This window comes from Onthophagus taurus, chromosome 7, assembly GCF_036711975.1.
Source record: "Onthophagus taurus isolate NC chromosome 7, IU_Otau_3.0, whole genome shotgun sequence".
In the NCBI taxonomy this organism is placed as follows: domain Eukaryota; kingdom Metazoa; phylum Arthropoda; class Insecta; order Coleoptera; family Scarabaeidae; genus Onthophagus; species Onthophagus taurus.
In genome coordinates, this window is record NC_091972.1 from 35039910 (window position 1) to 35062418 (window position 22509).

At 34.8% G+C, this 22509-nt stretch overlaps 2 protein-coding genes across 2 annotated transcripts; both read right to left on the bottom strand.

Moving 5' to 3' along the window:
• Positions 1–790: 790 nt before the first annotated feature.
• LOC139430490 (zinc finger BED domain-containing protein 5-like) lies at positions 791–1120 on the bottom strand. The gene has a single exon (XM_071197551.1). It carries the CDS (start codon positions 1118–1120, stop codon positions 791–793), a length of 330 nt encoding a protein of 109 aa, XP_071053652.1.
• An 8156-nt stretch (positions 1121–9276) lies between these two features.
• LOC111428717 (dipeptidyl peptidase 3) lies at positions 9277–18140 on the bottom strand. The gene is made up of 3 exons (XM_023064370.2): positions 17703–18140; positions 16834–17647; positions 9277–10365 (listed from the first exon to the last, which is right to left on the bottom strand). The coding sequence occupies exons 1-3, from the start codon at positions 18033–18035 to the stop codon at positions 9377–9379; spliced, it is 2136 nt and encodes a 711-aa protein (XP_022920138.2). The 5' UTR covers positions 18036–18140; the 3' UTR covers positions 9277–9376.
• Between the last annotated feature and the right edge of the window lie 4369 nt (positions 18141–22509).

A 22509-nucleotide genomic window follows, 5' to 3' on the forward strand; every position in this document is an offset into this window, starting at 1 on the left:
TCTTTTCCTCTTCCAAAAAGTCTTTTATAGTTGGGAAGCTATCATATTCATTGGAGCAAATTATTCAAAATTCTATCTTTTTCTTGAAAGCAAGAATTTTTTCGGTAGCAATAAATACATTTACCTGTTTGCTCTGAAGTATTAAATTAAAATTATTAATCTTCGTAAAAATGTCGCTTAAACATGCAATTTTAAGCAGCCAATTTTTATCAAATAATCGATCTTTCAATTGGAAATTATGTTCTAAAAAAAGCATGTAGTTCGTCCCTTAGTTTCAACAAAACGGGTTAGTATCTTTCCTCGTGACAACCATCTGACTTCAGTATGTACAGAAGAGATATCGAATAAACGATTATTTAGAGGCCGAGATTTTATGAAGTTAATGATTTTGACCACCTCATCGAGAGCCTTCTTACAACTGGGGGATAATTTCTTTGCAGCAAGTGTATATGAAGCACACAGTGACTGCTAGAACAGTTTTTTGCGATATTTTTAATAAGCTGTACAGCCGCATTAATTGTGCCACTTATGGTTTTTGCTCTATTTGTACAGATATCGATGCAGTTGTCTCATAGTATTTCATTGTGTTCAAGAAAAGAATTTAGGAGACTAAATATTTCTAGTCCAGTAGTATGTGTTGCCAGAGATTTCCATAACAGAAGATCCTCTGATATTGCGTTTTCATGCTGGTACCTAACGATGACAATTAATATTGCGAGACCAGCTACATCGGTAGATTCGTCCATTTGTAATGCAAATTTGCATGATTTCAGGCGAAAAGTAAGTTCATTCAACTTCTGATGCGCTGAACTATCGTGTCATTCGATAGTGGGATCTTACCTATTTCTTCTGCTAATTTTTCATCTAACATACATTTTACCATATCGCAAGGTTTTATTAGATTTTCCGCAATTGAGCAGGCTTCACCGCGTTGAGCTATTTGATAACTGACCAAGTAAGAAGCCTCAGTTGCTTTTTCATTAATCGTTTTTGTGGTTTGAACCATAAATGTTTTTAATTTTACAAATTCGTCACAATTTCGCTTGAAAAATTCAACATTTTTTTCTTTAAGGTCCCTATGAACAGATTCCAAATGTCGACGCATCTTAGCTGGAGCCATAGATCTATTTGGAAGAACAATCCTGCATATAACGCACTGCGGATTAGCATTACTGTTCATAAATCCTAAGGATATGTAACTTTCATTACACCTCCTGTTTTTTAGTAACTATTTTGGATTCAACACTTGTAGAAGCATTTATAACTGGCTTATTTTCTTTTGAGGCGATTTGATTTGTATCGGTGTCATTGTTTTCATCACTATGTTTTTTAAAACAGCTAGACGTTAAACCTGATGTTATGTAAAAAGTATCACGTACGATTCACGGAACCCTTAAGTGTTTTCCACGGAACCCTGGGTTCCGCGGAACAGTTTAAGAAACGCTGGATTAGAGTGTATAACCATACCTGCACATACAAACTTTAAATCCTCTTACAATTAGTTTCATGCGCTGGGTAAATACCCGGCGGGTAGGTATTTATCCGGGTATTTACCCCGGTCCAGGGTAAATACCCAAACCGTACGTATAAAAATAATGCAAGTAAACATATAACAGATTCGGAAAAAAATTAAGAGTAAGATCATAGACGTTGAAGACGAGGAATGGTCAACGATCGAAGACGTATTTATCATCACAGAAATATGTTGTAATTTAGAGATAGACAATGGATTTATTTTAGACAATTAAAAGCAATATGAGTGGGTCAGAAGGAAAGTGAACCAAGTCTATTTTTTTCTAAAATTTAGTTAAGAGTATACTTAGGTCCATTTGAATAGTTATAATTTTATGTGCTGACTTATTCAATACAGTAAAACCTCGACTTACGCGACCCCGTCTTACGCGACCCCGTACTTACGCGCTTTGAGCGTGCTTTGAACGCGCTTTGAGGTTTTCGACATAGGAATTTATTTTTGATCTAAAAAAAGAGATCGAGACATGTTAGCTACTTTTTTTCTAACTGGTATAGTTTTTGAGATAGCCTATTCGGACATCAAATTTGAACCATCCTGTACATACATTTTTTACATCCTTGATTTTATAATGTGTATTTATCGAATTTAGACTTACACGATTTTCGATTTACGCGGCTACTGTCAGTCCCACCTATCGCGTAACTACGGGGTATTACTGTACTTAATTCATCAGGTTACTAATAATGTACGCTAGTTCACTTTAATACTGAATGATTTGTACCATTTTTCATTGAAAAAATGAACCAAGTCCAAGTAGCTTAAGATTCTGTGATAAAGTGGGCTAAGTCAGAACTCTCAACTATCGCTGACAGCTCTGTTTATAATCTGTCATTGCAATCTTCATGTGAATTTCTTGTGTGGTTAATTTAGTGATGGATTTGAACACAGGTTCTAATAAAGAATTCGAAGACTTAAGTCTTTCTGACCATGGTATGTACATAAACAGTAAAAATTCGTTATAACACTCTTCTAAGGACATAAGAAAAAGAGCGCCATAACCGGGAAAACGCTATAACCGAGAAATCATAAAGATGCTAAAACTTACTTTTAAATTTCTATCCGTTTAAACAAAAAGTTTACTTTTGTAAAATCCGAAAACCACAACAGATATGTTTATTTTCAAAAAGAGACGGTAACAAATATCTCCATCGAAGCATTATAACCGGGAATTCGGAGCGTTATAAGTTATAACGAATTAGTTTTGTGTGGAAAATCATCATTTGGGTCCGGGATCACAGAATAAGAGCGTTTAAAACCGTGAAAACTTATGAACGGGAGCGTTATAACGAAATTTTACTGTGTAATACACACGTTTCCAACATAATAAAACTACTATAGATACTATTTTAGATTTTTGTAATAATAATAATAAAGAAACAGTATCAACTATTATTTCGTCAGTTTCGCTGTTAGATATAGAAGAATGTAATAGTGCTGTTGATGATGTACCTTCTACTTGCACTAGTATTAGTAGAAAGAAAAGATATAAGCAAATAGGTCGTAAGCGAGAAAGAGATGAAGATTCTTGGAAACAAAATGTTAATAAGTTACTCAGAAATAGTGGTCAAGCCTACACTACGCGTAAAGGTAAATCCATGCCGACAAAACAATTTAAACAGAATTATGATTGTAAGTGTCCAGCGAAATGTAAAGATAAAGTGACAGAAGAGCAGCGCGAAATGTTTTTCACTTCATTTTGGAAGCTTAAAGATTATTCAAAGCAAAATACATTTCTACGAGGCGCTATAAAGATCAAAGTACCACAAAGATCTCGTATTAGGGATGGAAGTAGAGGCTTTCGGTCACGTACTTTTGAATACCATAAACCTCAGTTGGGGTAGGGTGTACAGGTGCTTAACAAAACATGAGGTACACGCTGTATTGGATTCACGTAGGAGGCATCCGTCAAGTAACAAAATTGATCAAACTGAAATCCGATCACATATTCAGTCATTCCCTGCATTTACCAGCCACTACACACGTCATCAGAATCCTAATAGGAAATATTTAAATTCCGAATTGTCAATAAAGAAAATGTACGAGTTGTATGTAGACAAATGTCAATTAGAAGGAAAAATTCCATGTAAGGAAAAATATTACTATAATGTTTTCACTACAAAGTATAATTTGCATTTTAAAATACCCTACAAAGACACATGCAAGAAATGTGACCAATGGAATATTGCTTTGGCTTCAGAAAAAGATCTATCTATTATAACAAAAATAGAGACTGAAAGAAAAATGCATTTGTCTCAAGCAGAAAAAATTAGAAATGAGTTGAAGAATGAGGCTTCACAAGTTTCAGAAAATTATTATGCTTGTACGTTTGACTTGCAGAAGGCTCTAGCATTTCCAAAACTAACCACGTCCGTCGCTTATTATAAACGAAATTTGTACATGTATAATTGCGGTGTTCATCCTTTAATTAATTCCGGACCACCTGAAATGTTTGTATGGAATGAAACAGAGTGAGGCAGCTTAAAAGCTCAAGAAAGAAAACGCCATATAAGGTCACTGAGCTTAAATTCAATGATTTTTTGTCAACCAAAAATTTATTAGAGCACATTACTAATAGAAAAATAAATACCAACAAAGCACCTGTAAATTGGTTGAAGATTCAACGACTTCAGTTCAAAAGAGGACACCCATTTTCAATATTTTATAAGGACACAGCTGATAACTTACTTCCATTCAAAGAAATTAACATAAAAAGAAACAACAAAAATGGTAGAAATCTTTCTTCGTTGGCATCAATAGATCAAAAACCGCTCTACAACGCTAGGCGCCGTATAACTGATATTAAGAAAAAAGATATGATTTCATTACTTCCTTTCATACCTCCAATCTACCACAACTTTTATAAGTCATTACCTGTTCAAACGAATACTAGATCGAGTAAAATTCCAGAGGAGCACATACTTTATGAATAAAATTGTTGTTTTTTCTAGTATTTTAATTTATTTTGTGAGGTTAACTCTAAACTGTACTACTTTTCTTACATTTTCCTTAAGAAAAATGTTTCTATAAAAGAAATTGTCATTACTTTTTCACACCGTATTAATAGTTGGACTTGATCGAATTGCGGTAAAAAAAAATCAGAGTAAAAGTAAACTAAGTCCACATTTCTTTCTTTTAACCAGTTGTATAGCTAAAATAATGAAGTTTCTTTTAAATAACACCTAAGTAACAATAGTGTAGATACTTATTTATAAAAAATATCAACTTTAAAAATTTCGTTGCCTATTACAAAAAATTAGTAAATGGATCGAAATCAAACGGTCCGTTTTCTCGAAACGAACTTAAGTGGACTTGGTTCACTTTACTTCTGACCCACTCATATATAACATAAACAACAACATAATGTACATTCATTAAGTCTAAAAAGGGTTATCGACCAAAGTCCTTCCGCCCATTGTAATTTAGATTAGATCAAGTTATTATGATTAAAACTTTATATTATTTAGCGATTATTGTTTTATTTGTATGAGTTTTTATATAAATACCATTATTATTGCTTTTTATTAAAATAAAACTTTTAGTTTTGAATTAAACTTGTTTATTTTTTTAGTGGTCTTTGTACTGTTTTTAAATTTTATAAATACCTCTAAATACCCATCTTGGGTAAATACCCGCGGGTATATATCCAGGGAATTTTACCTTGAAAATAAATACTCGATGTGGTACGCATACCATTTATTTATTGTTTTGGTATTAAAATAGAAATTAATAATATTACTAATTGTTTTTTATAAACATGGTAACAAATATCTTAGAAATATTAAAAGGTAATTTGATAATAGAATACACTAATAGCAATGAAAATGCTCCGGACAACTATTCCCCCTTTCTATGAAAAAGAACATTTATTGAAATTAAAATGAACACGCCTTTTTTTGGCTATATCGTTAGTAATAATGCCACTTCTTAAATTGTTATTTAATATGAAGGCAGGCTTCAAAAGATCAATATTTACTGAAAATTTTATATTGTTATGACGCATAATAAAGGTTTTTGGAAATTTTTTAATAACTTTATAAGGTCCTTCGTATTTACTTCTAAGCGTATATTTCGAACCTTCAATTTTCAGAAAAATGTAATTAGAATTAAATAAATCTTTTTGAATGAAAGGATGATGGAATAGGTTTTAGAGAAAAAAAGGTTTGGCTTAAACTAGAAAGGAGTGGTTTAATTTCTGCTGTGGAATGTGAATCCATAAAAAATTTGCCGGGTAGTTTAAGCGGCTAGCCATACAATAGTTTTGTAGAAGAGCAACCAAGATCTTCTTTTAGAGAACACCGAAGTCCTAAAAGAATAATGGGCAGATCGTTATTCCATCTGTTACCAGCTCCGCGGACAGTAATGGCTGTTTTGAGAGTTCTATGAAATCTGTTCAACATACCATTACCTTGGGGCTGGTAAAAGAAAGCTCGAATTTGGTTGGTCCCTAAAAGGTTATTGAATTGCCGAAACAGTTTGGATTCAAATTGCCTTCCCTCATCATGTGTTGCAGGGTGAGATACCAAATCTCGAAAAATAGTTGCGTAGAAGTGTGTGAGCGATAGTAAAAGTAGTGTCTTTGACAGCATAAACAAGGCAAGGTACTCGAGGGCCTACTAAATCTAGGTGAATGTGTTCAAATCTGCCTCTCGGAATAGGAATTTTCTGAAGAGGAGGATTTGGTATATTTTAACTTTTGCACGTTGTAATGTAGGCAAGTTTTTGTCTATACATTTACACTTCTGGCCATGTGAGGCTAATAGAAACGGGGGTTTAAACTGTAAAGGGTTGAACCAAAACCAGGATGAGAAATATTGTGAAATTGGTCAAATATAATTTTTCTTAATTTTTTAGGTACATATAGTATCGTGATTCATCAAAAGAAGTTTCGCATCAAACCTTATAGAGGGTGTTTTTTTAAGCTAGATAGAACTTACGAAAGGGTTAACTGTCAAACGAACTGTGATACTGCGCTCACTTTTTGATATTTATGATCACTATACTCTGGCAAATCATCATGAACAGATTGACGCTTGAACAACGTTACCAAATTATCCAGATTTACTTTGAAAATCAGTCATCAATTCGCATAACTTATAGACGACTTCGTGATTTGTATGGCACACATAATCGTCCATCTGAGCAAGCCATCCGTCGAACTGTGGATAGATTTCATACCACATACTCTCTAAATGATGCAATAGAATCAACACGTCGAAGAAATGTGCGTGCTGAAGAGAATATCGCCGCTGTAAACGAATGCGTGGAAGAAGATTCAAATTTATCGATTCATCGTCGGTCGCAGGAATTAGGGCTCTGTCCGTCCACTAAGTGAAAAATTTTGCCCAAAGATCTTGGCCTACACCCGTTTAAGATCCAGCTGGTGCAGGAATTAAAACCACGAGACCATCATATGCGTCGTTCTTTCGCCGATTGGACTCTAAAGCAGTTAGAAACTGATCCGATGTTTTATCGCAAAATTGTGTTCAGCGATGAGGGGCTCATTTTTGGCTTAACGGGCCGCATATGGAGTGAAACCAATCCACAACAGACCCTACAGACTCCATTACATCCAGAAAAATGCACCGTTTGGTGTGGTTTGCACGCTGGTGGCATCATTGGACCTTATTTCTTCAAAAATAAAGTCGGAGCTCGCGTTACGGTCAATGGTGATCGTCACCTCACCATGATCAATGATTTTTTGTTTGAAAATATGGATGATATTGATCCGGGCGAGATGTGGTTTCAACAGGACGGCGCTACGTGCCATACAGCGACCGCAACCATTGACTTATTGAAATCAAAATTTGGCGATAAGTTGATTTCGAGAAATGGATATGCCAATTGGCCTCCAAGGTGGTGCGATTTGACACCTCTCGATTATTTCCTTGGTTGCTGATAAACCAACAATAAACCAAAACCAACATTGTTCGTGTTATTCGTGACATACGGCCAGCAATGCTCGAAAAAGTGGCGCAAAATTGGACTTCCAGAATGCGCTTCGTCAAGAAAAGCCGCGGTGCCCATATGCCCAAAATCATTTTTAAATGTTAAATGCCATGAATTGATCTTTCGATCAAAAAAATTTTTTGGTTTAACATTTAATTTTTTGTGTTACTTTTTTCAATTTAAAGTTCTATCGGGCTTAAAAAAACACCCGTTATTTGCAGTTGGAAACCTTTTTAAAAGATAATTGAAAAGATGTTTTATTAGAAAATTGTTTCTTAAGAAGGTGATTTAATTCTTCATCGTTGCTCTGTGCATTTTGAATAGTTTCAGCAGAAGGATAGGAATTCGAAAAGAATTCAATATTTATTCTTGAAAGGGTATCAACAACAATATTTAAATCTCCTTTAATATATTTAATCTCTGATGTAAATTAAGTAATGTAGTCTAAAATAGCGAGATTAACGAGGAGATTTTTCTGAACTGGAACGAACAGAATTTATCAAATGTTTATGGGCGGTATAAATGATAAAACGATTACCGTAAAGAAAATGTTTGAAATATTTTATTGCTGAAAATATTGCTAGAAGTTCACGATCGTAAGTAGAGTATTTCGTTTGAGCGGTAGAAAATATTTTAGAGAAGAACGCTATAGGAACGGTATTGTCATCCATTGTTTGAGAGAGTACTGCTCCCAGGGCAGTATTAGAAGCATCTATAGTTAATGATTTTCTAGATGGATGAGCTGAAATTACTGATTGTCACAAAAGTTCTTTTGCTGTAGTAAACGATTCGATTTAGTCTTTCGACCAATTTCTAAGAGAATTTGCCAAATCATAAAGAGGTCGAAGAATATCTAAAAATTTTGAAACTAATCTGTGATAATAGTTAATCATACCTAAAAATCTTTGCAGCACTTTTAAATTTTCAGGTTGTGGAAAATCATTAATTGCTTTAATTCTTGATTGTGAAGGAAGAAATCTTGTGAAGAAGTCTAAAGAAAAAACTCCATAAAGACATTTTGATGTTGATGCCGAATTCGCTTAATCTCAAACAATAATGTTAAATGAACGGTGTTCATCTTCAGTTTTACTAGCGATAAGAATGTCGTCTAAGTATACGAAAAGAAAATTTAGACCAGAAGGTACTTCATTAATAAAACGTTAGAATGTTTGAGCAGAATTTCTTAAACCGAAAAACATTCTGGTAAATTCATAAAGACCAAATGGGGTGGTAATTGCCGTTTTGTGAACATCCTCTTCCGCAATAGGTATCTGATGGTATGCCCGTACCAGATCAATTTTGGAGGGGAAATCAAGGTGTAAATACTCGTCGAAAAATGCCTTCAAGGTGCAGATTCTAAGATACCTTAGCTGAAGTAATCTTGCACAATTTAGTTCGTGAGAGAAATGGATTTCAAGACGACACTATGACAATACTTCGATTTGAAGACTTGGATAACGAGTAATTAAGGCGCAGAGGATTAGCAGCTAATAACATCAGAGTATGTTATAGTACAGTGTGTTAATTAATTATCGTACCCAACGTCATCATTGCAAGTATACAACCATTATCGCAAATCGCGTATTGCAATACCAATATTGTGATATTGGTTGCATACTTGGACGTCGGGTACGATAATTAATTAATACAGTGTATATGTTATTTAGTTTTCTGTTCGTATGATTCGACAATTTTAAGTAAACTATTTCAAAACAGAAGTGTTAGAACGAACTTGTTTTCGCTAATTATGGTGACATGCAGTTTTGATCTAAAATATTTTGTTATAAAGATTTACCTTATATGAAACTTTTTATTAAATGTAAGAAGATAATTATATAAATATAAAACATTTATATTATATAAAAACATGAAACAAATAATATATAAAAAATAATTTTAAGCACTTTTCTTTTTATCCCCTTCAGCACTATTCACAAAATGATGCTCGTCTTTATTGGTTAAACTAATAAGAGCATCATAAATAAAATCGCAATTATCAAAACGCTCCACCCAGGATTGAATCAATCCTTCCGTGTTCGGTTCATAACCATGCAAAATTGTATTTTCACCATCTCTAATGATATTTGGCTGAGCAAACATTTTTCGCGGTCTCTTATTTGCTAAAACAATTTCTCTCCAATCAATCCAAGGTTCAACAACGTTTGTGTATGTATCAAAAAGATTATTGGCAGCTTTTATATCGCTTGTTGATTTGTAAATTTGTAGTTTCAGCAAAAAATCTCCGATCGCTTTCTTTCCGGCAGTTTTCAAACTTTCACGATCTAACGTAAGCAGTAAATCCTTGGGATTTGGTTGAGTTACGGTTGCTACACCTGCTTCAATTAAAACTCTAACCAAAGCAAATCTCGCTCTGGAATGAGCTTGTAACCAACCACGTTTTGAATCCCACATTTCCAAAGAACAAATCCCCGTCCATGCAAGCGACAACCAATTTACATAAAGAACATCTTCAGCATCAGAATCCTTATGACCAAAAATAGATAATACCGTTGGTTCTAAACTTAAATATAAACCAACGGCTTCTGCTCGACATTCTTCGTAAGCAGAACTAAGTGGACCAAAACGACTATCGTATGTGTCACCTGGTCCATACCAAGAAGTAGGAGGTTTTCCCGTTAACGGATCGATTAATGTGTCAGGATAATTTACGGTTCCATCAGCTTGTTTTTGAAGTAACTTACCAGATCCGTGTCCAAGTAATTCATGAAGACCTACTTGCACTTCAAATGCAGTTACTCTATATTTTTGTAAGAGATCTTTATCAGAATCACTCAAAAAAGGAGTGTTTGATTGTTGATAACTTGCTGGAATTACGTTACCCAATGAAACGTTCTTGAAACCTTCGGTTTGACGAATGTCATCATCTGAAAAAATACTTCAATTTTTAATTTATTTTCAAATAGGGTTTGAATTAATTAAGAGGGATTCCGGTCTAGAGAACTTTACATAAATGTTAAAAAAGCGCTTTTTTTTTGTATTCTGATACAAAAATGTTTTCAAAAATGAATTCACATGTATTAACTCAATAGTATTTTTAAAATTTATCATATAACGATCTCACAATTCTAACGTTGTTTATTGGAATATTTTCAAATGGGTAGAAAAGGATCAAGAAATCCACCAAACCATCCGAAACGCAATAAAAAGCGTCGATTTTCCGGAAACTGTTATACGACTGAAAAAGACGACAAATTCAAGGGCATGTCAGCAAAAATTTTAAATATACCTAAAAATACTGATTCGGTTTAGAAAGAATTTGGTTATTTTACTAGACTTTTTTACCGCTTTTAGCACCACTCTTGTGATGTGTAAGGAGTGTAAAAGCGATATATTAGTTTTGCAATTAGATGGCAAATAGCATACTAAGCCACTAAGCAATTTTTATTTTTTGCTTGTTGGGCATTGCAAATGACGGAATATCATTATTTTGTGACTTTATGGACTTTTATAAGGTACCTCTAAAGATACATATTACAGTTGCCTTAATAACATTCATGTGGCCGCGCAGTCGGTTTGTGTAGCTACTTTGAAAAGTGCTGTAGAAGAGGACAACATTTTAAATAGTCAATCGGGGTATACTAAAAATCGTCTTACAATGTTTGGTGATGGTAGACTCTACAATGTAAGCTGTTAGAAAGTTAGGAGTTGAGGCTGTACAATCTAAGCTGTTATAGACATAGACTCGAGGTCGCTTGTGGCCGAGGCATTTCTTATAATTAGAGCTGAGGTTGCTTGCCGCCGAGGTATTTCGATGTAAGCTATTAAAGAGTTGACAAAGTTTATTGTATACAACAATCTGTCTACAATTCTTTACATTATTAAAATCATATTTTCACCCTCTACCCTCTTCCTCCACTTCAACACCTTCGGCCCAATCATCCCCTCATCCATCCCTTTGTCTCCTCACCCCCACAACCATTCTCATCCATCGTTTCCCCTCTCCCGCCTCTCCTAAGATCTGCCCTCGGTCCATCTCCTCCTCCCTCAACTCACTGCACCCATTCAACATATGTTCCAACGTTTCCCATTCCCCCAGGCACAGCCTACACCACCTCTCCTCATCGGCCAACCAGTATCTGTTAGCTCTATCCTCGTTTCCACAACGGAACCTAGCCACCAACTTCTTCCCTTCCTCATCTCCTTCCAATAACAAGTATCTAGGCAGCCCCTCCATAATTAAGTCCCTGTACATTCCGTTATACCTTCCCTCTTTTATTTGTGTCCTTCTTTCCTTATTAAGAAGGTAGTAGTTGAGACTGTACAATCAAAGAATATGACGATAAGATGACGAGCCTTTTGGGCTCAGCCACCTATAAGAAAATAAAACAGGACCCAAACGAGAAGATAGTAAGGAAAATGAAAGAATTGGTAAATCTACAGGAATGCCAGAAGAACAACAGAAAGGTTGTACGTACAGGCCCCAGTACGAACAAATATGGATTACCTAAAATCCATAAAACGGATGTTCCGCATTGCCAGTGCCATAAATTCTAGTCCGTATCAGCAAGCAAAACACTTTGCCGAGATTCTGTTTCCTTTTACAGGTAAAACAGAATCATATCTTAGCGTTTCTACACATTTTGTGGAATCAATTAGGAGTGTAAAGTTAGATCCCCAGAATATCTTGGTAAGTTTCGACGTGGAATCTCTATTCACAAGAAAAACTCATCCCGGAGGGCTTGCAGTAGTATGTTCCAGGGCTAGTGGAGTACTGCCTAGTATCAACATATGTTAGCTGGAAGGGAGAATTCTATGAACAATGCGAAGGGACAGCCATGGGATCACCTCTGACATCAATTCTTGCATCAAAATTTTTGAAGAGGAAGCGTTAAGGAAGCGCGCGTGGACACCGAAGCTATGGCTCCGTTACGCCGATGACACTTTCGTGATCTGGTAATACGGAAAAGAGCGACTCCAGGAATTTATAGGCTACCTAAACTCAAAAGTTCTCATAACACTTCTTGATTAAATTTACCATGGAAACGGAAGCTGCAAACCAGTTACCATTCCTGAGTCCTGAGTTCTTGGGAGTGTATCGGAAGAAGACACAAACGAACAGGTACATGCAGGATTCATTCTATTTCCACCCACAACAGAAAACTCAGTGATCCAAGCCTTGTTCCAATGTGCAGAAAGGTTATGCGATAAAGAGAACTTAAAGAAGAAAGATTTCTACAAGATGTCAACAAACCACGCAAACAGAGGAAAGACTCGATAAGTACTACACCATCCGGTTTTATGTTTCCAACCTTCCTTATGTTTTAGGTCGTGAACAGTGCAGATTTCGCATTTGTATGCCCAAAAAACTTGGTAAATATGGCATAAAGTTTGTTGAAATCACTGATGCTCGGATAAGTTATCTTTTGAATCTACACTGATAAAGACAGCGATGGCAAAACTTTAAATCAAAAGGAACAGACACTACCAATACCATGCCAGTCTGTAATTAGACTCAGTAAATCTATACATGGAACAACAGAAATATAACAGACAATTGGTTTTCGTCAATGCCTTTAATTGAAGAATTGAGAAAAAGGCAACTTACGTTTGTAGGTACGATGAAAAAAACAAGGCCAAAACAATTTTTGCCAAACATGGCAAAATGGTAGATACGTCCCTATTTGGATTTCAAAATGATGTAACCATTGTATCATTTGTTCCTCGAAAAAGTTCTTGTTTCGTCTATGCACAATACACTATAAGACTATTTATAGAGATAGACGGAGCCACTAAAAAACCAGAAATTATAATGTTTTATAACATGACTAAAGGTGGCATCGATATCATGGATCAAAAAATTGCAAACTATACGTCAAACAGAAGGTCACGTCGATGGGCAATGAAAATTCCAAAGAATTATATATTCTTTATAGCTCGTATAAGGACATTAATGTAGGAAGTCGACTGGATTTCATAAGATCATTGGTGCATCCATTTTTGTAGAAAGATATAATTGGCTAATATACTTCAATCTTTGAGAATAAATATTCGCGAAATCATACAATTGCCTTTAGAAGAGAATATTTGTACTAGAAATGCTGAAGAGAAACTTGCGACCCGAAAATAGCGTGTGATATGCCCACCACGAATTCGTAGAAAGACAGCTTATGTATGTGTTTGTTGTACTAAGGAAATCTGTTTAAGTCATGTAAAAAAAGTTTGGGAAAACTGTATAGCCAGAATTTAGTCTTTGTAAAAAATTGTTGTGTACATTTTTATTTGGGTTTCTGAAATAAACTTTTTTTCATCAATTTTTTTGTTTTCTTTGGTACTTAAACATATATTTTAAGATTTAAATACTTTATAGAAGATAATCTAAATTTAAATAATTGACAAACAAATAATAACAGCAGAGAGTCTGTCAAACTCCGCATGTCGGTATAATATGTTCCAAGAAAAGCACGTGTTGGGTTAAGGGTTAAGTAGAAAATTATTGTTCCTTATTAATTGCAATGTTCAGATAAAGCCATGTTATCGTTTACCCGAAATAAAATAGTAACAGTATTTTTTAACTGTAATTTTTTCGGACAGATGAATATCGACATAGAGTGTGCTACATGAAAAATACTCAGAATTATTCTAGTCTAAAATTAACTGATAATTTTTTTTAAATAAAAGTAATATAGTAGTAGTAAAAATATTACAGTATTTTCAAAATTCTTTGTTTATTCCGGTATCCTAGCAACGCGATCACTTAATTTATCACAGCTTACTTATAAAATAATGTATTTTTTAAATTTCGAGGTTAATTATAAAGTTAAGTATAGAGTTAATACTCTATATCTTTGAAAAGCTTGAAAAAATTCTAGTTCAATAAAAAATAAAATATAGGTGGTTCCATTCAAAAAAAACATAAGTTGTGTTTATAACTTAAAAACCGTGATGACTAGAAAAATAGTAAGTGCACCGTTGAATTCTACGTGCAAAAATCTATTAAAATCCTTTTTTACTAAGTTTCCAGATAGCCGCGATACAGGGGGTGTCTGAAAACCGTAAATTTTGAATCACTCCCTGTATATCAAAAACGAAGAGGGCTATGAAAATTTGGTTTGCGCCTTTTTTTTTCACAAAAAAGTAGCTCAGGTTAGCGAAAACCGCAACTTTCTATCTTTCATAATAACTGAGATACCCTACAAACCCATCGAAATTTAGACATCCTGTACACAGTATACAGGTGTCCCGTTAAGGGTACGGAGCGGCTGTATCTCGACAACGGTAAGGACTAGAGGTTTGGAAAAAAATCTTTATAGGCAAAGTGGGCAAGAGAAATAGCTGGAAATTATTTTGAAGTTCGTAATTCGACCGCTAGGGGGCGTAACTGCCAGAGAAACATAAAATTCCCGCTATCTCAGAAAGTTAGGCGATGAGCTATAACTTTGACAACATCATTTAGTACCTTGGATAATACCGCATCGCTTTTGTTTTGCTATATTTCTCATATCTGTTATAATAAGGGTGGGGGAGGCAAATAAGCTAGATGGCGTTATCTGCAGCAAATACATATTTTTGTGATTTTGAAGAAAAGTTAAATGGAACGGTACTATTTACTTCACAGACCCTTAGTCACCATAAATTTTGCTAAATATTAGTGAAAACCGTATCTCGATATCTCTATCCATTCTCGAATTATAGAACAGAATGTTAAAAACTCGTATATCTTAATCCAGTTACTTTAGCAAACAAATAAGAGAGCACAAAAATGTTATTACCTACAACCTTCCTTCACACTTTATCCAAGCTAAGAACTCTTTCAAAACTATTCTTGAGGCGTGTTTAAAGCCAACGGATCAATGAAACATCAACAAAGATAATAAAACAAAATAAACCAAAACAATTAGAATTACTTAAATTTTTGGCAAAAACAGCTCACAAATGTTCGAAATATCTTCCATAAACCTCGATGCATTTATTTAATCTAGTTTCGACGAAAAAAAAAACGCTGTTTATGTCTCAGGCCTAGACACGTTTCTAATAGCATTTAGTATTTTGTCATATTTTCCCTGATTATTGGTTTTTCTTGAAAAGTCAGGTAGTTTAATCTACCCCATAGATAAAGGGGTGAAAGCAATGTGGGTTTTGCTCGAACAAAGAATGCATACTATGCAAGTTTACACCAGCTTGTTGAAAGATGCTTCATGCATCCATAGCAGTTGTTATAAAAGGTTTGGAATTATTTTGCGTATTTTGCAAACAAAAATTAACTGATACATTTTTTTAATAAGTCAATAATTAAATAAAAGTAATATAGTAGTAAAAATATTATAGTATTTTCAATATTCTTTGTTTATTCCGGTATGCTAGCAACGCTTTCACTTAATTTATCACAGCCTACTTATAAAATAATAGATTTATTATATATCTTTGAAAAGTTTGAAAAAATTCTAGTTGAATAAAAATTAAAATATAGGTGGTTCCATTAAAAAAACGCATTGGTTTATTGGCATTGGCCCTTATTATAACAGATATGAAAAATATCACGAAACAAAAGCGATGCGGTATTATCCAAGCTACTAAATGATGTCAAAGTTATAGCTCATCGTTTAACTTTCTGAGATAGTGGGAATTTTATGTTTCATGTTACGCCCCCTAGCGGTCGAATTACGAACTTAAAAATAATTTACAGCTATTTTTGTTGCTCATTTTGTCTATAAGGATTTTTTTCGCAAACCTCTAGGCCTTACCGTTGTTGAGATACAGCCGCTCCGTTCCCCTAACGGAACACCCTGTATGTACATATAAATTATAACTCGCACGTTATTTTCAGCAACGTCTAAATCGGGAGATTATCGCGATAATATGAACACCAATCTATACAAAAAGTGCAGTGTACGCTAAGCGTATTTGGTTGCCTATCTTTTAAAAATGCTTTTATCTAAGTCCTACATCCAAAACTTATAGCATAGTTTTTAACAATGAGTCATTCGCGTTTTTCGTGGTAGGGACTATAGTTATCCTCTGAACTAGAATCAAATTAAAATATTCATATTTAATTCTACAACTCTTTGAAATGTAAAAAAACCGCAAATAAATTAAATTCAATCTTCAGAATGACGCCATTTTGCTTCTATCGAGGTTTTTTGATTTACATATTCTATTTCAGAGGATCTCATCATGGTTACCATAAAAAATGAGGTGGTTTTAATACAAAACCATTTAATTATTACCCTTGTAAAAACTACTGTTGAAAGATAATGAAATAAAAACACATTTTATAGGTGCTAGAAAATATCATGGTATCAATGAAGGTACCTAAAAATCGGGACTCTAGACTGGAATTCTCCCTTAATTTATTTTAATTACATTATTTTATTCCATGAAAAAAAAATACTTACAATTTGGAATGTTAATACCCGCAGGAATTCCACTACCAGCAAATGTAAGAACATCTAAAGATGTAAAATCAGGTCGCAAAAACTTATCCTTTTCAAAACCTTTAGGCCAAGGAAGTAATGTGAGCAAATTTTCAGCATTATCAACCAAAGTAGCAAATTTCTTTGACATTTCCTTATTAACAGCAGCAACAAATCCTTCAAATTCCCCTCTAACCCCAGCAGGATCTCTGTACGTTTCAATAAAACCTATATAGGACTCTATTGTAGGTAATTTGTCTTTAATCCAAAACCTAGATCCAGTTTTGTGGTCATCTAAAGATCCCTTTCTAAATGACTCAACATACGCTTTGAGCATATTTTGTTCAGTTTCATTAGCAGCATAAGGTATTGCTTGTTCTAAATAATTTGCAACTTCCCCCATTAAAGGGGAGTAATCTCCACGGGTTGTTCGGAAATCGATATTTTCAGTACTTTCAACTGTTACCTCTCCTCTTTCTTCACTAGCTAAGCGTATTTCATATACAGTTCTTCCCTTTTTTTCAGTTTTAAAACAACGAGTATTATACAGTTCTAATTGTTTCTTGAACCTATCTTGTACTATATCGTTATCAGCAGCAGTGAAATTTGATGAGAAATAAGTGGTACAACCATGCGGTGGATAACCTAAACAAGTTTTTCCAGGTGATAAATCATAAATTGCTTTTTTGTATTTATGCCATAAAGATTCAAAGGTTTCCCACCCTAATGATAATTGAAGTAGTTCTTCCATACGATCCATATCAATTCCTGGGATAAATTTTGAATCACCAAATCCCTATAAAGATAGATAACAATTAATAAATTGAAAAAAAACTCTCAAATTTTATTACCTTGTAATTTCCTGCATTACTAAAAATGCCACAAGCATAAACATAGAGTGCATTAATTTCCTCTTCGGAAAACCCACATTTTAAAGCAGCCGTATAAAATTCTGACACACTTTCAGATTGAAATAATTTATGTAATATAACAAATATTGGTCCTGATTCGGGGCTAGTTTGTAGTAAAGTTATCAAACCTCCGGTCCACGAAGCTTTGCTTAAGAAATAGGCGTAAAGTTTTTCTTTTTCGGTTAATCCTTTAAAAGCAGTACCGGCATCCAAGTAAACGATAGGTTGATCTTGAGGTAGGATATGATGGGTTTTATCGACTTCGTTGCTCATCTTCACAAGAAATTGTCGAATACTAAAATGATTTGCAAGAAATGGACTTTTTAGAGGTTAAGATGAATCGACCGGAGAAGACAGTTGTCAAGTCACCTGATAATTACAGATTTCTGTAATAAATTTGTTGGGTTTAATTTGAAATAATTTATTAAAATTTTTTATTGTTTAAATTGTTTATGTATTTGAAACAATTTGTTAAAGTGAATTTGGAAGACATTAAAAAAATAATAAAAATGTGTATGTTGGTAAAAATGACAAATTCTTTTTATTTATTTAATTTGATATCTAACGTTGCTATGCAAGTTAATATTTTTTATATAGATGTCACTACCGAAGAGTTGTCATTAAAGTTTAAATTTATTCTTATGATTCGTAATTTTATATAAAATGTTATTACAATTTATTATTTTTTTATTTGTACTATTTTTTATTATAAACCCATCTAAGCAAATGCTTAATTCTTTGTGAATAGGTTTTATGCCCTCAACAACTTCAGTTAGCATTGCTGGATCATGCTTGTGATTATAATTTCATATCCTGCAACTGCTTTTCGTAATTGCCAAACATCCACAATCTTGGACTCTCCGGACAAAAGTGATGTTGAGGTTTCTCATTGGTCAAAATTTTGTGGTATAAAGTGACCCAAATAGCTTTTTTCATGTCGTCAATAGAGTTGCAGTGTCTACGTTTGCCGTCCAACATTTTCTGAACATGATCAATGCACTCTTTTTTATCTACACTTGGATTTTTTTTTCAACATTTGCCTTAATTAATATAAGTAATGCCATTTTTTTAATTTGCAAGTGAAAACCTGTCAACTAACATCTTTCGTGAGCCCTCGTGATTCACCTCGCACACAGTTTCATGAGATTTTTTGCATTCAATGTACTCACCTCTATCTTCCGTACTTTTATATGTAAAGCATGCCTTACAAAATTTACTTTTTATCCATCGCCTGTAGAAAGTGATTCCATTATTTTCGCCATTATCAACAGTCTTCTCTATCTTGCTGAGTAGCATTTTTTGTTTACGTATTCAACAAATAGAAATTTCTCGCATATTTGCCAAAAGAGAAAAAATTTACTGTGTCAACAATAGCACAAAAATACTAGCAAGATATACCAAACAATTAGTAAGCTATAACTGTTAATTAAAATTACTTATAAATTATTTCAAATCTCATTTTGGTAACGGATTTTTCTTAGAATCGAAAATCACACTTCTCAACTCTTCTCTTCTACATTTTCTCTGGTTTTCGACTCTTGTTGTCTGCGTTTACTCTCTGGTTTCTGGACTGCTATATATTGAGACCTCCATCGTGACTATTTAGGCTATGAACTGCTTACAAATTGAATTGCCTTGAAAAAACTTCACGGTTATTTCTAGCGTTCGAGATTTTTAACCATTACTACCTTCTCTTCCAACGCTTTTAACTTAAACAATTGTTTCCATTGGCTAAAAGGAACTCGGACCACTGAAAACATTCTGATGCAGAGAACCCTTCTTAAAGTAATAAAACAAAGATGGAAAGATAAAGACAAAAAAAGCTATCAATAAAATTAACCGAACCCGTGATTCGTTACATTGCTTGCTATCAATTGTAATCCTCTTTTGAGTTGTGTCTTCTAGTCATATCATTACTGCTTTTTCCATTTTTTCCGTAGTAACATCTCTTATGTATCAAGTAGTGCTCATACTCGTAGGAGATCCAGCTGCTACACATTTTCTAATGTCGTCTTCTTTAATAAGGACCATTTCTACTACTCTTTATCGATTATGTAGACAGTCCAAAATTCTAATGCTAATTGATATTCTGCTGCTTACTCTGCTTGTCATATAAATTCGCAAAGTTTAAACGCGCACATTGATGATTTCCTTGTAACATTCGAATCTAGTATCTTCGATGTTATGATGGTGAGCAAAAACATGGCTTAAACCGTCCGCCTTATTGACTTTACCTAATTATCGGCTTATAACAAATAATCGTATGTTCTCGCGCGGTGGGTGAGTAGCTATGTACATTAAAGACAGTTTATATGCCACCATTGTTGAGACCTCGGACGGGTGAACGCAGGGTGCCGAGTCTTGTGGAGATAAAATGTGCAGGCATTGCGGTTTTATTTGGCGCCTTTTATTGCCCTCCTCTCGCCACTTACTTTGATCAGGTGGAGGAATTCCTTGAGAAACACTCTCTTCATTTTGATACAATCCTTTTAATGGGTGATTTCAACACCTGCTTATTGAAAAATGATGCACGTTGTGAAAAACAACAATTTATAACTTCATCACTAAATCTATCGATCTTACCCTTCCTGCCGACTCACCGCTCGTTATCCTCTCATACTCTCCTTGATCTTATTATCATGTCTCGTCCGGACAATATTCTTAAGCAGGGTCAGTTGCCTGCACTTCAAGTTTCAAACCATCACTTGATTTACTGAGCGTTCCAGTTACGATGTTAGGTTGCTTGCGGGAGGATGAAAGACCTAGTTATTGTTCAAACGTAGCCCTTCTGCTGACAATCGGGAACATTATCGTGTGCTGCGTAACCGTTATAATCATCGATGCAAAGACGCTAAAAGATTGCACTACTGTCAGAGGTTGTCTGGAGCCAGTAACAAGACATTTTGGAAAACAATGCGGTCACTTGGTGTTATGAGTCTCCCACAGATCTACCCACTCTTGATGCTGCTGGTCTAGCGGAGTATTTTGCGGATCCTCCTGTGGTGGTTGGTAACATAACTAGGCAGAATACTATTAATGAAATCCTTGCATCTACCAACGTGCTTTCCTTTTCATTCAGCTTGGTTACAGATGCTGAGGTCCGAGATGCTTTAACTTACTCCAAGTCCAGTAGTGTCGGAACAGATGGTATTGGACTCAGATTTCTCTTACCTATTCTGGATATACTTATTACTCCTCTAACACATATTTTCAACTGTTCAATCTGGCGAATTGCCCATATTATTCCTATCCCAAAAATTAAATCTCCGTCCCATGTTGGTGACTTTCGACCTATTTCTATTCTATCTACGTTGTCAAAAGCTATTGAACGTTTAGCTTATTTACAGATTCAGAAATATGTTGAGGAGTTTAATTTGATTAACAAGTTCCACTTTGGTTTTCGTGAAGGGCATGGTCCTTCACGAAAACCGTTGATATTAGATCTGCTTGTGATAAGCGTTGTGTTACCTTGCTAGTGTTACTTGATTTTAGTAAGGCCTTTGATTCTGTGGACCATGCTCTCCTGTCAACTAGGCTTTCTGCTATTGGTTTTACCTCTTCTTGTGTATCTTGGTTCCAGTCCTACCTTTCCTATCGGTCTTTACGTGTCCGCGTGGAATCTGTACTTTCTTCTCCTGTTGACATCAAAAGTGGAGTTCCCCAGGGCAGTGAGCTGAGTCCTTTGCTCTTCTCAATTTTCGTAAATAGTATTAGTGATGGTATCTCGTGTAACTGTCATCTCTCTAGCGTGCTTGACTGGTCTAGACGTCATGGACTTAACCTGAATCCAGGTAAAACAAGAGCCATTGCATTTGGCACTCGCCCCTTGCTGGTACAATTTAAGTCCTTAACTATCCTTTAACTGAGGCTTGGCGACATCGTTATTTCGTTTTCTAATACGGTCAAAAATCTTGGTGTGGTAATGGATTCGGCGATGTCTTAGCGGCCACAAGTTCAGGAAGTCTGTAGGAGAGTTTACTTCAGTTTCCATACTTTGAAGAAACCTCGCTGCTACCTTCCTCCTGTTGTACGTCGTAGTCTTTGTTATTCACTCATTTTCCCACACTTTCATTATGGCGATGCTGGGTATCCCGATCTGTCCGTAGCCCTCTTGGGTAAACTGGAAAGACTTCAGAACAATTGTATACAGTACATTTTTGATTTAGGAAAGTTTCAGTACATTACCCCATATCGTAACAACCTACAGATGATGACTTGCCAGAATCGTAGATCATTTCGTATGCTTACTATGTTGTACAAAATTGTCCATACCCACACTCCTGCTTATTTGTCTGATGCCTTTCACTTTTAAGCATCACAAGACTTGCCCACTCGATTAATGTCGGACTCTACACTCATGTTTCCAGTCCATAGTACTGAAATCTACCACAGATCTTTTACAGTACAGTCCATTGCGTTGTGGAACGATTTGCCTGCCGTTGTTCGCAATGCAACTAGTTTAATAAGTTTTAAAAATGCCTTGAGGCGCCATCTGCTATCTTTTCAACTATCTTCTTCTTGACGTATACGTGTTTGTTGTCTTCTCTGGTCTGCCTTTCATCTATCTTTTACGGCACTTTGTTTTTGTGTCTATTTCCTACTATAAGTAGGAAACTACTTATAGTAGTTTACACTACTGACACTACTGACTGTCGATCCATTACATAACTCAAATATGCTCATTTGCTCAGTTTTATTAGCACATCATTTAGTATTACTTTTTTGGTAGCCATAATTTATTTATTTA